The 16303-nt window shown below is 41.7% G+C and overlaps 2 protein-coding genes across 6 annotated transcripts in view; both read right to left on the bottom strand.

The window, feature by feature from the left end:
- The window catches only part of LOC308388937 (uncharacterized protein), a 29311-nt gene extending 24498 nt beyond the window's left edge, over positions 1-4813 (bottom strand). For both annotated transcript variants that reach the window (XR_013970196.1, XM_080869960.1), the window contains exons 1-12: positions 4637-4813; positions 4092-4176; positions 3841-3951; positions 3604-3717; positions 2410-2604; positions 2233-2323; positions 2015-2145; positions 1783-1935; positions 1476-1577; positions 841-999; positions 672-763; positions 400-535 (exon numbers count right to left, since the gene is read on the bottom strand). Coding sequence is in view for 1 of the 2 variants with exons in the window: in XM_080869960.1 (XP_080726086.1) it covers positions 400-535; positions 672-763; positions 841-999; positions 1476-1577; positions 1783-1935; positions 2015-2145; positions 2233-2323; positions 2410-2604; positions 3604-3717; positions 3841-3951; positions 4092-4176; positions 4637-4776 (1509 nt within the window). In the remaining variant the exon portion in view is untranslated. The remainder of the gene's footprint in view (positions 1-399; positions 536-671; positions 764-840; positions 1000-1475; positions 1578-1782; positions 1936-2014; positions 2146-2232; positions 2324-2409; positions 2605-3603; positions 3718-3840; positions 3952-4091; positions 4177-4636) is intronic.
- A 1162-nt stretch (positions 4814-5975) lies between these two features.
- foxo3a (forkhead box O3A) lies at positions 5976-15959 on the bottom strand. 4 transcript variants are annotated; one of them, XR_013970386.1, is made up of 3 exons: positions 12712-14146; positions 7083-8459; positions 5976-7011 (listed from the first exon to the last, which is right to left on the bottom strand). XR_013970386.1 is itself a non-coding variant. In XM_080871736.1 (3 exons), exons 2-3 carry the CDS (start codon positions 13264-13266, stop codon positions 7155-7157), a joined length of 1860 nt encoding a protein of 619 aa, XP_080727862.1. In that variant the 5' UTR covers positions 13267-13631; positions 15891-15959; the 3' UTR covers positions 5976-7154. The 4 variants fall into 4 exon arrangements, 3 of the variants coding, with proteins under 3 accessions (XP_080727862.1, XP_080727863.1, XP_080727861.1); XM_080871736.1 differs by adding an exon at positions 15891-15959 and having other exon boundaries at positions 5976-8459; positions 12712-13631; XM_080871737.1 differs by having other exon boundaries at positions 5976-8459; positions 12712-13631; positions 13840-14145.
- Positions 15960-16303: the final 344 nt, after the last annotated feature.

The following is a 16303-nucleotide window of genomic DNA, read 5'->3' as shown; positions in this document are numbered from 1 at the left end:
AAAGGGAGGCAGAGCTTTCAGCTTTCAGGCCCCTCTTCTGTGAAAGAAGCTTCCAGTTTGAATTTGGGAGAAAGACACCCTCTCTACTTTTAAGATTAGGCTTAAAACTTTCCTTTTTGCTAAAGCATATAGTTAGGACTGGATCAGGTGACCCTGAATCCTCCCTTAGTTACACTGCAATAGTTGTAGGCTGCTGGGGGATTCCCATGATGCATTTGGTGTGTCTTCTTCAGTCACCTTTTTCACTCACTATGTGTTAAAAGACCTCCCTGCATTTAACTGCAATTCTCCTGCTCCTCTCACCCCAATGCCAATGAAATGTATCTATTATACTGCATACATCAACATGCACTTACATACCTGCCACATAAATACTAGTAGAAAATACTACTACTGTACCTGGAGCTCTCTGAGTTTCAAGTGGCGCAGAAAGATGAGGGACAGGTAAGCTCCTCTGGTTACTACTGGACCCGAGAAGCCTTCAGGTAAACTGTCATCCAGGCCCAGGACCTGCAGGTTGTCCTCCAAAGACTGACTGTGCCACGATAATATGAGTGAGTGGGAAAAGAGCTGATGTTTTCCTTAGTCTTAAAAGGCTTTCAGCCTCACAAGTGACCAAAGTAATGTGATGAATAAATTCTGCAAAGCAATTTTTCTTTGAATAAACACACCTTTCATGGTAAAAGCTTGAAGTCTGACTCTTTGAAATCTCTTTGTTGCTGCCTCTGCTCCCTCTGGATGCGGATGAGTGACTGTGGGTTTCCTATTAACATAAATGTCAGTGTTATTGCACTGACTGAATTTTTACATCTCCCAAGTCGAAAACTAGACGACACACACCTGAATGAGATTGGCAGCGTTGTAAACATTTTTCCAAATCTCAGAGATCATTTGTTTTTTTGTCTTGCGGCTGCTTGAGATGAACGATGTGGATTGTGAGTCGCCAACTTGTGCAGCATGTTCTTTGAGAGCTGCAGCCACGTGGAGCAAATTGCGGACCTGCTCAGATACACAGTGAGGACAGCATAACAAAACGTGACAAAAATCATTAAAATAAAAAGGCATTATATACAGTCAGGACACTTCATTAGGTACACGTTGCTAGTACTGGCTTTTCTTCAGAACTGTGTTCATTCTTTGTGGCACAGATTCAAGAAAGTTCCGAAATCATTCCGGTACCAGCACCAGTCTGAGCTGCTGGTTCAAGGCAGGATGGATCCATGCTTATATGCTTGTCTCGACTATGTCCACATGCCTAAATACTCCGAGGTCATTGGCTCATATGACATTGCAGCTGAAAAGGTGTACCTAATAAAGTGGCATTAGTGTAATGCACTGTTAGCAAATTCTCACTTATGTTCTTTTCACCAGTTATCAGTTAGTCAGTTGTAACTATATATTTATTAATCATTTGCAATAATTTCACCCATTTTGAAGGATGCGTGACACTGATTCAGAGCAGACTCGCTTTTTACCTGAAGAAACTTGCACTGCATCTGGAGCAGCTCATCAACTGAATTCTTTTCCTTGAGCTTTGTGAAGAGCTTCTGCTGCCACGGATCTCGCCTGGGTTTCACCTACAGAGCGGAAACCAAACAATCAGTTTCTAGCATCCTGCAAACGTCTGAAAGACTACAGAATCCATAAAAACACAAGTGCTTACAGAAAAAAAAAAAAAATGCAAATGTTTTGCCAGATACTGATGAACTCTAAAGCACCGAGCATCACAGGAAACAGTATTTGAAGAGATTATTTTACTATTTTATTCGTTTCCCCTCAAACCTGGATGAAAGGAATCCAGTTAGCCTCCTTGCATACAGCCATGTTTGCACTCTTCCTCCCCCACTGACTCTCTCTGACGTCCATACCGTCGTAAGGAGGAAACGTTTTCATCTGCTCTTGTTGTCGGAAGATTGTTTTAAACTCCCTCCACACCTGGACAGACAGCAGCTGCGATTCAGACCAATAATTTAAATGCATTTTAAATTTCACCACCTTTTGAGGACAAATATACCATGCTGAATAGCTCCATCTCATCTGCAGTGGTTTTCAGATTTCCTGTGTCATACGGCAGGCAGAAGTAGGCGAGCAGGGACTCCAGCTCGGGCATGAACTGCTCCAGGTGAACTGTGTGGAGTGGTAGTACTGAAATACAGTTAAATGTAAACTTTTTTACTATTTTTTTTTATTTCCAAAAGATTACAAAAAACATGTATGAAGGGAAAAGCTCACCATCAGCCTGTTGCCTTTCATGCAAAATTTCCCCACAATCCTTTCCTGGTGCTTCATCTTTTCTTTCACACATAGGTACATAGTGGAGCACCTGTTAAAGCAAATTTTAATGTGAAATAAAGCACCACAGGCATCAGACAGGATGAACAGTGATAAAATCTGTCTGTGGCTTTTTACCCTGAGAAAGTGGTGGATGGGCTGAACAGAGTGCAGGTGGCAGACAAGCCACTGCAGATAAATGACGACATCGTCCTGAGTGAGCAGGCTGACGGGGTTTCCTCGGCCGGTCAGCATCTTCTCTCTGCTTGCTGACAGTCTGCGAGCTCTCTGAACGGCATCCTGATACTCACGGGTCATGTAGGACACCTGATCCTGAGACAAAACAAGTCTTATACGATGATGCATTTTTCAGTGCGACATCTGTACGATTCTTCTCGTTCTTTAGAAATAAAAGATTCAGCATTCTCAAGCCGTTTACACGAGGAGAACATTTTCCAGTGACGTTCAAAATAGTGTACAAGGAACCGTATGCTTCCTGAACTGACTGCATTCTGAATAATTATTAAATCACAGGTGCTGTATAAAATCTAAATAACTGGATCCCAAGTATTTGTTATCATTTAAAGCTCATATATAAGAGAAAGTAACACAAAGATGGAAAACATGACTGCAGACACGATAATTTAGCCCTCTGTCTCTTTTACTATGCTGCTGTGAAACTTTGCAGCGTGATTTGTGATCTAAGATGATGTAAACAACAGCTGCCCTGAAAAAGAAATCCAAAAACCTGTAGTTACTCACACCTGTTCAACTGCTCATTAATGCAACCAGCCATTGTCAAGAAGACCTGCTGAAGTTCAAACCGCACTTCAGAATGAAGAAGAAAGGTCATTTGGAATTTGAATTTGGCATGAATGTTGCCATTTCAGAAACTTCTGATCTACTGGGGTTTCCCCACACATGACCACCTCTAGGATTTACAGAGAATGGTCCAAAAAAAAGAAACAAAATATCCACAGATATCCAAGTCGTACCGACAGGAAGGCAACAGTAACAGAACTTGTACTAGCAAGCTAATGCTAATAAAGTGTCCAGTGAGTATATACACCTTTCAGAATTAATGCTACCTTAATTGTGTACTAGTTAAACATGTTTTTAAGTCACATTCACACTCGTGTAGAGCATCCTGTGTTTTTTGGGAAATGTATTCTGTGATATTTGCCATATTTTTAAACTCAGATTAAAGGTAGATACAGAATAAAATGCAGAAAATAACCACAAACCAGTACAAAAGTACAGTGAAAAGATGTACTGTTTTTAGAGTATTGTTAAAACACTGCTAGGTCATGCTGTTCGTTTACACATGGCAACCTTATAATGGGGATAAAGCTTCTCAATAACGCTGGCATGGTGGCAAAATCTCCTCCATCTCAGCATGAGCAGATATCTGATCTGAGCCAAGTGATAAGATCTGTCTGTGAAGAACTGTGGTAAAAATACAAAAAGGAAACTGGTTTAAGTTTAAAAACTTTTCAAAAAAAAAAAAAATCTAAAATAATCTGTTTCTGCTTCTTGTTTCAGGCATAAATTTTCTGTCTCTGTCCTGACCTGGTGCAGCAGAAGAGGCAGACTGTCAGGAGTGTACTCCGAACTCAAGCAGCTCTCCAGCTCTCGCTGCATGATATCAGCCTGAGACCGAGTCGGCAAAATGTCAGCCACCTGAAACCAGCAGAAAACAAACTACACCTAAAAAAAAAACAACCTAAAAATAATGCCTTCACTTAATATTGGATATAAATCAAAGATTTTAAAGTCTAACAATGCAAGACTAATAATGAACTTTCTATAGAAAGCATCACCTGAAGCCCTCTCCTCAGTGCATGCTCCCTCTCCACACGAAAGAAGGAAATATCTTTAGGAGGTAGTACAGAACTGGAACAAAAACTTTTACAAACATCATGGGTTTAAAATGTAAATGCCCACAAATCAGTCACAGCTCAGATCTGTCACATTTTACCTAAAGTGACTACTATGCTGCTACACTTAGGCTTTTAAAAAAACAAAACAAAAAAAAAGGATAAATATACAGGGAACATAACACTAACAAAAAAGTTCAGCTGCCTGTTAATGTGAATTTATCATCACTACTGGTAATACTTGTGTTGCATACTTTACAAGCCTTATGCATCTTAAACTTGGATTTAAGGTGGAAAACCGAAAGGCGTCCTGCTTCAGAACAGAAATCTGAAATGTGCAGGGTTATTTGAGCACATAAGTACATCGGTCTGCATTGTGAAGGGCAAACATTCATGTTAAATAACAACCGGCCATATTTTGAGTTGAGGATAGCTTTCAGGTCTACCCTTTTGGCAATCTGAGCTTAAATAATACATCGCAGACAAACCTGTAGGCATTAGAAGATCCTGCTCCTCTATTCTCTTCAATCTCTGCCTTGAGTGCAGAGAGGTGACTCCACAGCTCTGCCTCCATCTGCTTCACCTTCACAGAGGAGGAAACTTTGTACACTGCACACATGTCTGACATCTTCAATGATCAACACATTCAAATGACAAAAAAAAAAAAAAAAAAAAAAAAAATTATAATTATATATATCTCTCTCTCTCTCCTTTAGCCCTGCTAAATCTCTGCCTCAACGCTGACTTGTTGTGGTGTGTCCATGGAGACAAATATCCATGGGCATCTGGACTCAGTGACTCCATTCAGGCTCTAGAGGGCTCCATCGTTTCAGTGCAGTCAACCAGTCTTTGGGCTGTCATGTCAGTGATGTCAGTCTCTTCAGTCAAATTTTTTGTTTTGTCCTCTAGTTTGTAATAAAAATCTCAAATACAAGTCATTGCATCACTGTACTATTACATCTTTGAGGAGCACCTGAATTCACCAATTATAGCTCCTTGCCTTCAAAAACCCTGATTTAGGCCCAAATAGTCTATTCCTCTTGGATACAGTGTGTGATTGGTTCTTCAATGATATGATTATCCAATAGCAAGTCACCTCCACAGCTGTGGAATTCCTCTAGGGACAGATTTAAAAACAAAAGACAACATCAAACTCCAGCTTTTCAGTAGTTTATGCTTTATTTACATGCACCAGCTCTGATAAAACCAAGTGTTTGCTTTACAAGTGGAAATGTCAACTTCATGTTTTGTTTTTGTAGGAGCAATAGGAATATATGAAATGTGGAGACTGGCAGTGAAATTTAAACCTTAACACAGACTGTAAAAATCAGTCAAGAAAAAAAAAAAAAAAAAATTAAAAAAAAAGTGGAAGCACAGCTGTGCAGAAATGTATTAAAAGGTTAAGCCAATGAGAATTATTTAATCTGGTTAACACACTGTTAAACATTTCTCAAAAGGACCCTTTCATTTGTTGTGCAAGTGATCACCCAGTGAACAGAGCAATGAAAACATGATTTTACACAGCCCTAACCAAATGTGCATCGAGGAACAATGGCAACAAGTATCGCAATAAATAAACCAAATTTGTTTTTTTACAATGATGCAACATGAGACAAGTTTACTAAAACACTCCTGATAATTTAAAAAAAAAAAAAAAAATTAAAAATGTAAACAATTTTAAAAAGCATCCTGCTGTTCCTACAAAATTGTGCTGATGTAGATTTTTTTGCCCTTATATCACACACACACTTCTGATTAGCTATGCACTGTGTAGCCTCTTTCCACTTATTTAAATGCAGATAAACTTTGGCAATATTTAAGATACTGTGGTCATTTCTTTCATTACAAAGAAAAAAGAAAAACGCCAAGATACTACACACCCTCCCAGTGTTGAAAACATGTCACCCAGCACCTGCTATAGTGCTGATAACAAAGGAGAGGCTACTGACGGTGCTTCATCTGCAGCCACTCCCTGCTATCTTTAGATTTAGAGCACCAAGAACTCCATCAAATCAACGCCAAAACTGGTGTAGTTGTCGAGCGCTGTGAGTCACTGAATGTGGTTATTTCAACCCAAGTAGTCCCAAGTGTTTGACAACTAAAAAGTGGTAACTAGAACTAAATCGTGTCCTTAACTCAGTCCTAAGGTCTGTATACAGAGCAGTACTTCCAACAGTGCAGTGAGTGGAAGAGGAGGGACCTAAAAAGGGATCTGCAGCAGAAACATCATCAATACTTCAGTAATGGACCTCTTCAGAGGGAACAGAATTCACAGTAATGTCACTTAAAAATCACAGGGTAAAATTTGCTACAAAAAATAAAAATTGAAAAAACACTGCATACAAAAAACACATCATGTAGAGCAGTTCACATCTTGATAACATTACATACTGATATTTGGTGTGAATTGGTGCATCAATGGGGAGGGAAAGCTTTTAAAAAACTGTTTGTCCATTTAGGCTACGTCTCAAAGAAATCTTTAAAAAACAAAGGAAAAAAAAAAAAAAAAAAGCAGCTTGTCAAGTATCCTCCACTGGAACGTAGTAATGTAACATTCTCTGCAGTTTTTGTAAACAGGCCATCAGTCAGGCTGACAGCTGGTTTGGCAAAAAATGTTTTGGGTATGAAAGGGTGTGAAAGAGGAGAGAAAGCAGGATGAAAACACTTCATTTTCAGTTTTATGTATTACTTTGTGATATGAGTGAATCCCTGAGACTGATACAAGTTGATCCATGTAGTTTTAACTGAAGGTACTGTAGTTTCATTCCACTCAGTACCGTTTGTTCATACTGGCCAGGCATTGATCTTTTGAAACAATTATTTTTCCTTCACTGTGAAGACACTGTTGTTTTGTCTCAGACACCTACAATACAGTACTGAAGTTAATGCCGCAAATGAAAAATAGGAAGAAAGTCTACTGAAACTCTTACATACCTTCCTTCCCTCTAGTTGCACAACGCAGGACAATTAACCCAAATTTACACCTTCTTTACTTCTGACAGCTCCTCAGCTCGGCACCCAGCTCTGAGGGCTCTGTTTCGAGCTGGAGAAGCTTCCTGAATTCTTGTTGCTGTTCTGTGTGGAGGTGAGGCGAGAGTCAAAGCTGAGGTCCAGGCAATCTGCGTCCATCAGTTCATTGCGGATGACTGAGTCCATGTCGCAGTCCAGATTGCTGCTGAACACCTCAAGGTCCAGATCAGCGGAGAAACGGTCCTGACTGGTTAAACTGGAACTGAGCTGCATAGAGGCGTTCTTACTAGGAGACTTCAGGTGTAGCTGCTTTGTTTCAGGGAAGCCGTCGTCACTGTCAGAGGTTGACAAGCCCGCTTGCCAACCAGGCACTGAAGAGCTTTGGGCCTGGCCTGCACTGGTGTGGTTAACCAGAATGTGGTCTTTGCGGAGCAGCATGGCATTTCGGCGGGAGTTCTGCAAAGCGATGGCAGTGCTGGCCTGCGACATCAGAGGGTCGGACTGGGTCATCATGACATTGCTGGGGCTGTGGGAGTCCATCCCAAGCAGATCTAGGGCCTGGTGCTCACTGTAGTGAGACATGCAGGAGAAAGTGGTCTGCTTGTTCTCTTGGATGGTCTGCATGGGTGACTGTCGCAGGCTCGTGATGGACGGAGGGCTGAAGAGTGGGTTCGTCCCATAGCTGCTAGAGGGACTACCTAAACTGCTTCCTGAGCAGCTGAAGGTAAATACTGAACTCCCCTGACTGTTGGCCCCATCTTCCTCTCCAGGAGGAGGCTGCTGGGATGCTGTGAGGCTGATATTGTCTAAAAGATCATCCATCAGGTTGTCAGAGAGCCCGTCATTGAGGTTCATAGTGCCTGCCAGATCAGACAGTCCTGTTGGTCCAGTGGACGGAGACATGCTGCTGGGGCTGGAGTACAGCATTGGCGACAGGGGTGAGTCGTCATCAGGTACCTCATCCAGCTCCAGGTTAGCCAGGATTGGGGACAGACGACCGCTGAGCGTGCTGGCGTTGGAATTTGTCCGAGAGCGGAAGTCTGTCCAGGCATCGAGCTCGTCGCTGCTGCGGGAGGTGGGACTTCCTGTCCATTTGGAGAGGCTCGAGGAGCTCTCAGAGCTCCCATCTTGAGCAACCTGCAATGAGGCTTTTTTCTTTGTGGCACGTCCTCTGGCTCCTTTGATGTACTTGCTGTTATCCATCGACACAGCCCTACGTCTGGGAGCTTTACCTCCTTTCCCACCTTCTGGGTTGACCATCCACCAGGAGCTTTTCCCAGTTCCTTCATTCTGGACTTTCACAAAACGGCTATGGAGGGAAAGATTGTGTCGGATGGAATTCTGCAAAGACAAATGATTAAGAAAACTTAAGCATTAATACAACTTTCCCAGTATGAGCAATAATTCATAAAAAAAAAAATCTTGTGTACATGATACGATTAAGTATTAAATACTTTTAGGAGCTTCAAAAGCTTTAACGAGATGTGACCTACAAAGTGGACCAAGTCAGAATGTGTGTTCCTGCTGCATCTGTTATTGTTCTCAAACTTCAGTCAAGCTTAACTACAAAAGATTACAACATGTATTACAGTAATTGCAGAGCTCTATAACGGCCCAACAAAGGAACAATGAGCCAGATAATATAAATCACTACAACAGAATACAAAACTCAGTGCTGTAAGCAGACAGTGCTGCATTCTGTGTCCCCTACAAAACTTCTTAAGGTTTTGTTGTTCATCTACAGTACTACGTTTTCAGCATGGTGTGCAGTGTTCCTAAAATTTGAGGAAACTGGACAAATTGATGACAAAATAAAACACAGGACTGAAATTATCTGAATTTTGTGTTCTAAATAGAGACACTGCTGACTTTTCAGATGATTACAAAAGACTAAAAGTCAGTGGCAAAAGGTATTATGTAGCTTGAAAGTTATGGTTCAAGTTGCTGTCAATATGTACAGTCGAGTGGTACAAGAGTGACTGTCTATAGCCATCTAGAAAACATGGTTGAGGCTCTGTCATGTTCTGGGCTGTGTTTTAGCTAGAGGTGTTGAAATCTTGCCAAATTGATGGAATCATGAATGCAATCAAGTACAGTTTGACATCACCGTGCAATACAATCTGGAAGGTGCGATTAGCAGTGCCCAGACCTCAACATTACTGAGGCGGTGTGGGATCATCTTGACAGATAACTGAGCAAAAAGGCAGCAAACAGCCAAAGAACTTCAGTCTCCTTCAAGAAGCCTGGAGACACATTCCCAAAGACTACTGAAATTCAAATTAAAGAAATGAGTGACTCAAGGATATTGCACAGGGTTAACTGTAATTTAACCCTTTAAGGCCAAGTGTATCAAAGATGATACATCTATATCAGTGTAAATATTCTGCAAAAAAAATATAGAAAGGAAAACAAAAGCCTGATGTAGCTAATATGATACAAATTTAAACTTATGCAAATTAATATTTATCGTTATTGCAAGACTCACTAAACAATCCATTAATAATAATAATTTAAAAAAGTTTTTGGGCTTTTATTTCATGGTTCAGGCTTTAAAGGGTTAATACAAAAGGACTAATTACCAATGCTGCAGTGTCTTCATAGACATTTCTTTGCACTGTGACCCATTTCTGGCTGCTCACAAAGGTCTACAGGATTTCCCTGGAGATGTTCCTTACCACGTACAAAATTAAACAGCTGGAGTGTGCACGCCCAGCCTGTCACACTTCAGTAACAGAGGGAGAAACTCCGCAGTGATCTCCATAACCCAGAGGCCAGCTTCACAGGGAGAGGCTTCAACTCAATTCTCTAAAGCTTAAATTAACCTGATTTAACTCAAGGTCCCATTTAAACCCATCTCTAAGACGATTAAAGTTAACCGCTAAGCAAGCTCAACACAAAACAAACTACAGCAAGAGGAGACCAGAAATTGGTCTCATTAAGGCACTTGATCTGCGCTTTAATGACTGAGGGTTCTCAAACAAGCAGGTTTTTCCTCTTAATGCTTTGAGACAGTAAAGACCCACCAACAAGAAGCCATTCCTAAGAGAAGCAGTAAGAAAAGGCTGAGGTATGCTAAATTACACGAGAACTGGGCTGATGACAGTGGCAACAGGTTTTATGGAGTGATGAACACAATTTTTTTTTTTGTACAAAAGAGGCTCTGTCATACCATTTGATATGGAAGATTTGATTCAACATCTGGAAAACATCCTTTTGGCAACAGCTTCATTTTTCAGCATATCAGCGATTCCAAACATACTGCAGTAAACACATACCTGATAAGTGTTTCACTGTTTTCTGCTGAAATCTTATGCAATTGCATCTGGTCTGTGTTTACACAACAGATGAGCAGCCATTAGACCTTTTATTTCTGGTTAGAAATGCACTAATCCACTCATTTCCTGTCTATATCTATCTAGACAAAGTCAGAGTCTCTGCTACTACTGAATCAGTTTACATAAAAGCTATCTCACTGACAAGAACTCATTGGGTGAACAGACCACAGCGGTACCAAAAAAAGAGAAAAAGTTTCTGTCCATTAAAGCTAAATTTGATCAATTTAGAATTGCTTTCTGATATCGATCTATCCAGTGGGATTTATGTATCCCTTTTCAGCTACATATTCTAACTAATCAAAATGTTTACATGTAAATTTATCACTACCATGATATCCAATACCACACTTGTCGATGGGGCAAGTCAAATATTCCAACATGTTGCTTATCCCATGAGCTACAGGCAGAGAACACAATAACACCACCTGTCCCGTTCAATCTAATGCAATCCAATACAGTGGAGTTGCAACAAATAAGCCTGGGATACAGTCCGGTGTTGACACAGGAGGTTTTTCCATTCAAGTCTGTGATCATTTATTAGGCTTTAAGATGTACCGTTGTTGTATTCAATTATTGGAGCAGGCAGATTTACAACCTCAAAATGCCCAAGGCACTGATACAACAAAATCTGATGACTCAAAGGTGGTTTACTGCAGAAGTACTGAATTTTAAACATGCTTCTTTTATTGATTTCACTTCCTGTACACAACCAGTAAAAGACTGAAGCACCTTGTTAAAGATTTAAGGTAACCACATCCATATGAATAAAACCAATAGCAAACATACAGCAGCGTAACCTACCTGTCTGCCTCCTTAAGATGAAATTTTATTGGATATATGAAGGTATCCAATAAGCTTCACAGGCACGTACAGTACAAGCTGTACTGCATTTACAAGAGAAATCACAAAGAGCGAACTCCTGCCTTCCCCTCCCCCACACGCAGTCACAGTAGTGCTGCAGCACCCTTTGAGCAAAGCCTCGTTCTGAGCAGGGACTGGAGCAATGCCAGTTTAGCCAGAGCCAGATCCAAAGACAAACACTGAGCTTCTCTCATACTGCTACACATTGACCTACATAATTTATAGTCAGCTGATTGATTCTTGTGCCCAGGCATCATGAAAAGACAACAGCGGGGCTGAACCGGAGAGGGTTTGATGGGCGTCCATACAGGGGCTGAATATTTAGTTTGACTTACAGCACTGGAGACAAAGCTCAAAACTGAAGGTGGTGTACTTTCAGTGTGCTGAATGAGATGTGTGACGGGTCTGAATTTAAAACCCATCTGTTCAACCCTGAACCTGCTGGGGACACTTTTGCCAGGCTCAACCTGAATGTCACACAGCTCCAAAGCATCTCCTAGGAAATGCTGATGTCAGCACATGTGAAACCCTGTTATTAACCCTTTCCTTTTCCAGTCAACATCTGCCAAGCTCAAATATGCATCAGGCAGCTTAAACATGAATGAAAACTGACATCTAGCAGTTTTGAGCATAAAGTAACTGATTCTGTGCAGATTAATCAGTTTCACATGTTCAGGGTGATGTTTTTATTTCCCCTTCTGTAAATGCAGCAGTTTTAACCAGCACAATTTAACCAGTGTGATTCATTCAAAGAAGCTGCTCACTGGAATCAGCTTGCATTGCATATCCAGTTGTGCAGGATTACACACACACACACACACACACACACACACACACACAAAATCCTGCAAAGCTCAAAGCTTTCATCAGACTACATTCCATGACAGATGAATTGGTTTGGTCCAGGCCAAACTAATCCTGAAAATCAAACACAAGCAAGGCCCGGCTGAAGCTTTGGTGAAGTCTGTGCTGCAGTCTGAGCAGTATGTCTGAAAGTGAAATCAACTTTGCATTGCACGTCTTTTGGGTTTCAACTTTCAAGCAAGCCGCTTTGTTCTCAGAGGTTCGTCTGCATCCTTAATTTTAGAGGCATAATGAAGCGTGTAATGTGATACGCATTACTACAACTACACTGGTTTACATATAGTTACACCATGTGCCGTTAGACTGCCACACATCTTCAGATCCCCTGCTGATAGGAGGAGATGTTTGATAAATAAATGTGTATAGCCAGTAACTGATGAGACTACAGGTTTGTGATTGCACCTACTGCCTCCATCTCAGAATTAAAATGAGCTTTGTGCATTGCATGTCTTACAGGACAAGTTAAAAAAAAAAAAAAAAAAAAATAACACTGGTCTTTGTTATGATGACAGCCCCAACACATCACCGCTCACCTTCCAGCCAGCAGAGCTGTTGCTATCGCCTTTGTCCTTGAAATATGGCACGGATCTCACCATCCACTCATAGATTTGGGACAAGGTCAACCTTTTCTCAGGGGAGCTCTCGATGGCTTGGGTAATGAGGTCTGCATAGGAGTAGTTGCCCCAGGCATTCCTGCGGGCGGAGGACTTCCTCAGCTGCTGGGTGGCAGAACCGCTCGGAGCTGCTGCGGGGGTTTGCGCCGAGGACGGCGAGCCGTCGGCGGTCTCCTCTTTGGAGGGGCCCCGCTGGACCTCCACCGGCTGGGAGATGGAGCTGCTGCTGCTCGGCTCTCGGGTTTTAATAGCGCCGCCGCTGGCTTTCTGAGCAGCGCCGCTCCCCGTGCTCCCACCCTCATCATCCTCCTCTTCGGGGATTACGTCAGTGTCATTTGCCCCGGGCTTGCCCGCACCAGATTCCGGACGGGGCAGGGGCCAAGTGCAGGACCGTGGCCGCTTCTGGGGCTCGAAATCCGGATCTATCTCAACGTTTAGAGGCGGCTCGTTGCCGTTGCGCGACGCCTCAGCCATGTTGGTCGTAATTTGTCGGGGGTTGCACAAAGGGTTATAAAATCACTCGGGTCGCATTCCATCAATGTCGCGTGCAGGCTTCGTGGACAGTTTATTTACTATGCAAGTGTCCCTTCCTGCAGCTCGGTCCCAGCACGTGTCAGTCTATCAGTCCTCCTGCACGGCGTCCGTCCGCAACACACGGAGCAGCTGGAGCTCACCACAATCACCAGAACATCGCCTTTTGTCGTGCTAAGCCCACACCCTGGCCAACATGCATTGCAATTTCGCGAACTGTGGAGTGAAAAGACGTGAAGCGTACGCGGAGCCTCGGAGGAATCCAAAACTGCGTTCCTTCACAAGCGTCCGCGTCCCGCACGGCGATCCTGCATGACAAAGGGAAAAATCTTAAATGTACACGCACGCTGCATCTAATGCCACCACATCAGTTTCATCACTCCACACAGCTGCCATCTTGACCATTTCACTTCCCCAAGTTCTTAATCAGCCGTGCTGTGGAGCTGCCAGTCGCTTGAGCGCTGCAGTCCAGATACCATCAAGGCGATTAGGGGACGGTTTCTTAAGGGCCTGCACCTTCTTAAAAATGTGGCTGCTGGGAAAATGCACCGAGCCTAAAAATCCGCCCAGTTAAGAGCTGAAAAATAATGATGCTGGCTGTAGTCTAGCATCCCGGACGAAGTAGCACGGTGTCCTCCGTGTGCCCAGCTGCCTGCAAACACTTCATTCAATCTGCTGCTGCGGTTGGCGCAAACGCTCAGAGCCCAGGAGAAGAGGGTTAAAAAAGGAAAAAAGCGATCCTGCCCCCTGGACTGCACTGAAATTAAAGCGACAGTGTAGAGATGTCCGCTCGCCAATGACATCACCTCTAATGTGACCATCGGAGAGTATCCAGTGCGCAAAAATTAACGGTAAAACTGGATTTTATTCACTTGAATATTAAACGAAAAAAAAAAGAAAAAAAAAAAGGGAGCAACAATGTTTACATAAAAATCAGGAATGCAGGGGAAATAACTGGATGTCAGAATATATAGGTCATCTTTAAAAAATACAACCAACCCAAACTAACCTGAAAAACTGACTGTACCGTTTAAGTTGATAAATATGTGCATTTTACCCAAATATGCCTTTAAGTTCCTCCCACACTGCCAGGAATACAGTCCTAATATACTCGACTGGCATTAAAAACATTTAAGCCAAAGCAAAAACCTATACATTTCCACCAAAAAGGTAAAAGTATAGAATAAACAAACATGCTCCTCACAATAGGCTGTTGTTTTTGTCCCCTACTCAGATATGCAGTTTCTAAACATGTCATTTTCCTATCTGAAACCAGAGCTAGATATAGTCAGGTCCTGACAGCAACCGTTTACGGAAATTTGGTGGTTATACTGACCTGAAGAATGTCAGCTGCACACCTACCCACACAGCCTCTGATGTTTTTCCAGGTCAAAGATTGTTATTTGATACCCGATCTTTGATAGCCAATACAGATTTAAATCTGAGTTAACACAAAAAAACAAAAAACAAAAAAAAAACACAACCAACCCCACACAGATTTTGAATGGACCCACTATTTAAAACAAAAACACCCCAGCAGTGTACAGAAAATGGAACTGAAGAGGTAAAAATATTTATAAATTCCTTTTCACTGGAGTACATTTCTAGATATCGACCTTGGTATTTGTTGCAGACACTTCACAATAGCAAAACCACCAAAATTATTTTTAAAACCTGCCTAAAGGGAGAGTTTCCCCAACGTCAGAAACTATTCAACTCTTAAGCCATATTGCCAAAATGAATCTAAAAGCCAATAAAGTAATCAAACACTTGTGTTTGCATAAATATCTAGTCAGCTAATCACATGGCAGCAACTCAGTACATTTACACGTGTAGATATGATTAAGACAACCTTAGGTAGTTCAAACCAAATATCTGGATGGAGTAGAAAGGTCATTTAGGTGACTTTGAACATGATATAGTTGATGGTACCAGATGTGGTGGTACCATTTCAGAAACTGCTGATCTAGATTTTCCCACACCACCATCTCAGGAGATTACAGAATGATGGTCCAAAAAGAGAATATCTGTAGTCCACAGCAGCTCTCTGGGTGATGGGATCTTGCTGGTGCTTAGAGTTGATAAAAGGCAACAGTAACTTAAATAACCACTCAAAGGTATACAAAAGAGCATCTATTCTGCACGTTGTCCTTCAAACTTTGAAGAAGACGGGGTATAGCAGCAGAAGAGCATACTGCTTGACACTCCTGTCAGAACAGAGAACTGAGGCTACACTTCCCATGGGCTCAGTAAAAGTGGACGACAGAAGATTGGAAAAAAGTGGGCGAGTACTTGAAACACTTTCAGATTCTCCGCTTATCTCTTACATTATACTGTGACAGAGCAGTATAATACAAATATAGATGATTATGATATTTATTTTTAAAACATGTTTATTTGTTGATTTGCAATTGCTAAAGCAACAGTAGTTCACTTGCTATCTAAGCTATGTGTTAGCATTCTGTGACAGTTTAAGTAATTAATGCAGTTAAAGCAAATTCACAATGATAAATTGCTAAATTATTTTATTATGTTGCAGGTTCAGGGTTTTGCTTTTCCTTACTTACCACAGTTTTCCTCTCCTTGCCCTCCATACCGGTCAAGTGTGTTAAAATTCGCCCCGTATGTCCTGACTTTTATAGTGCAGGTGATGTCATTTTGAACCTTGCTGGGCAAAACCAAGTGGAGGGCTTTTCTTGTGTGGGAATGTTTTCTGTTGTTTGTTTAATGGATTATGGAACAAATTGTTGAAAGAATTTGTCCATATAGGAAAGAGTTTATCAATGTTAATGCACTAATGCTGGGCTAGTGAGCGGTGTGTGATCTTCATATGTTCATGTTGGTTGCCATGTTTACCCGCCTGAGGTATTGGTACTGGCCAGACCAATTAGACGCGAAAACAGCCCTATATATAATCAGTCAACATTAGCTTTAGAAGAAGATAGGTGCTATTTCCTGCTTAGATTATGTAGCTTTTGTT

Source organism: Rhamphochromis sp. 'chilingali' (genome assembly GCF_963969265.1).
Source record: "Rhamphochromis sp. 'chilingali' genome assembly, chromosome: 21".
Lineage (NCBI taxonomy): Eukaryota > Metazoa > Chordata > Actinopteri > Cichliformes > Cichlidae > Rhamphochromis > Rhamphochromis sp. 'chilingali'.
This window is presented reverse-complemented; position numbering and strand designations above follow the sequence as displayed.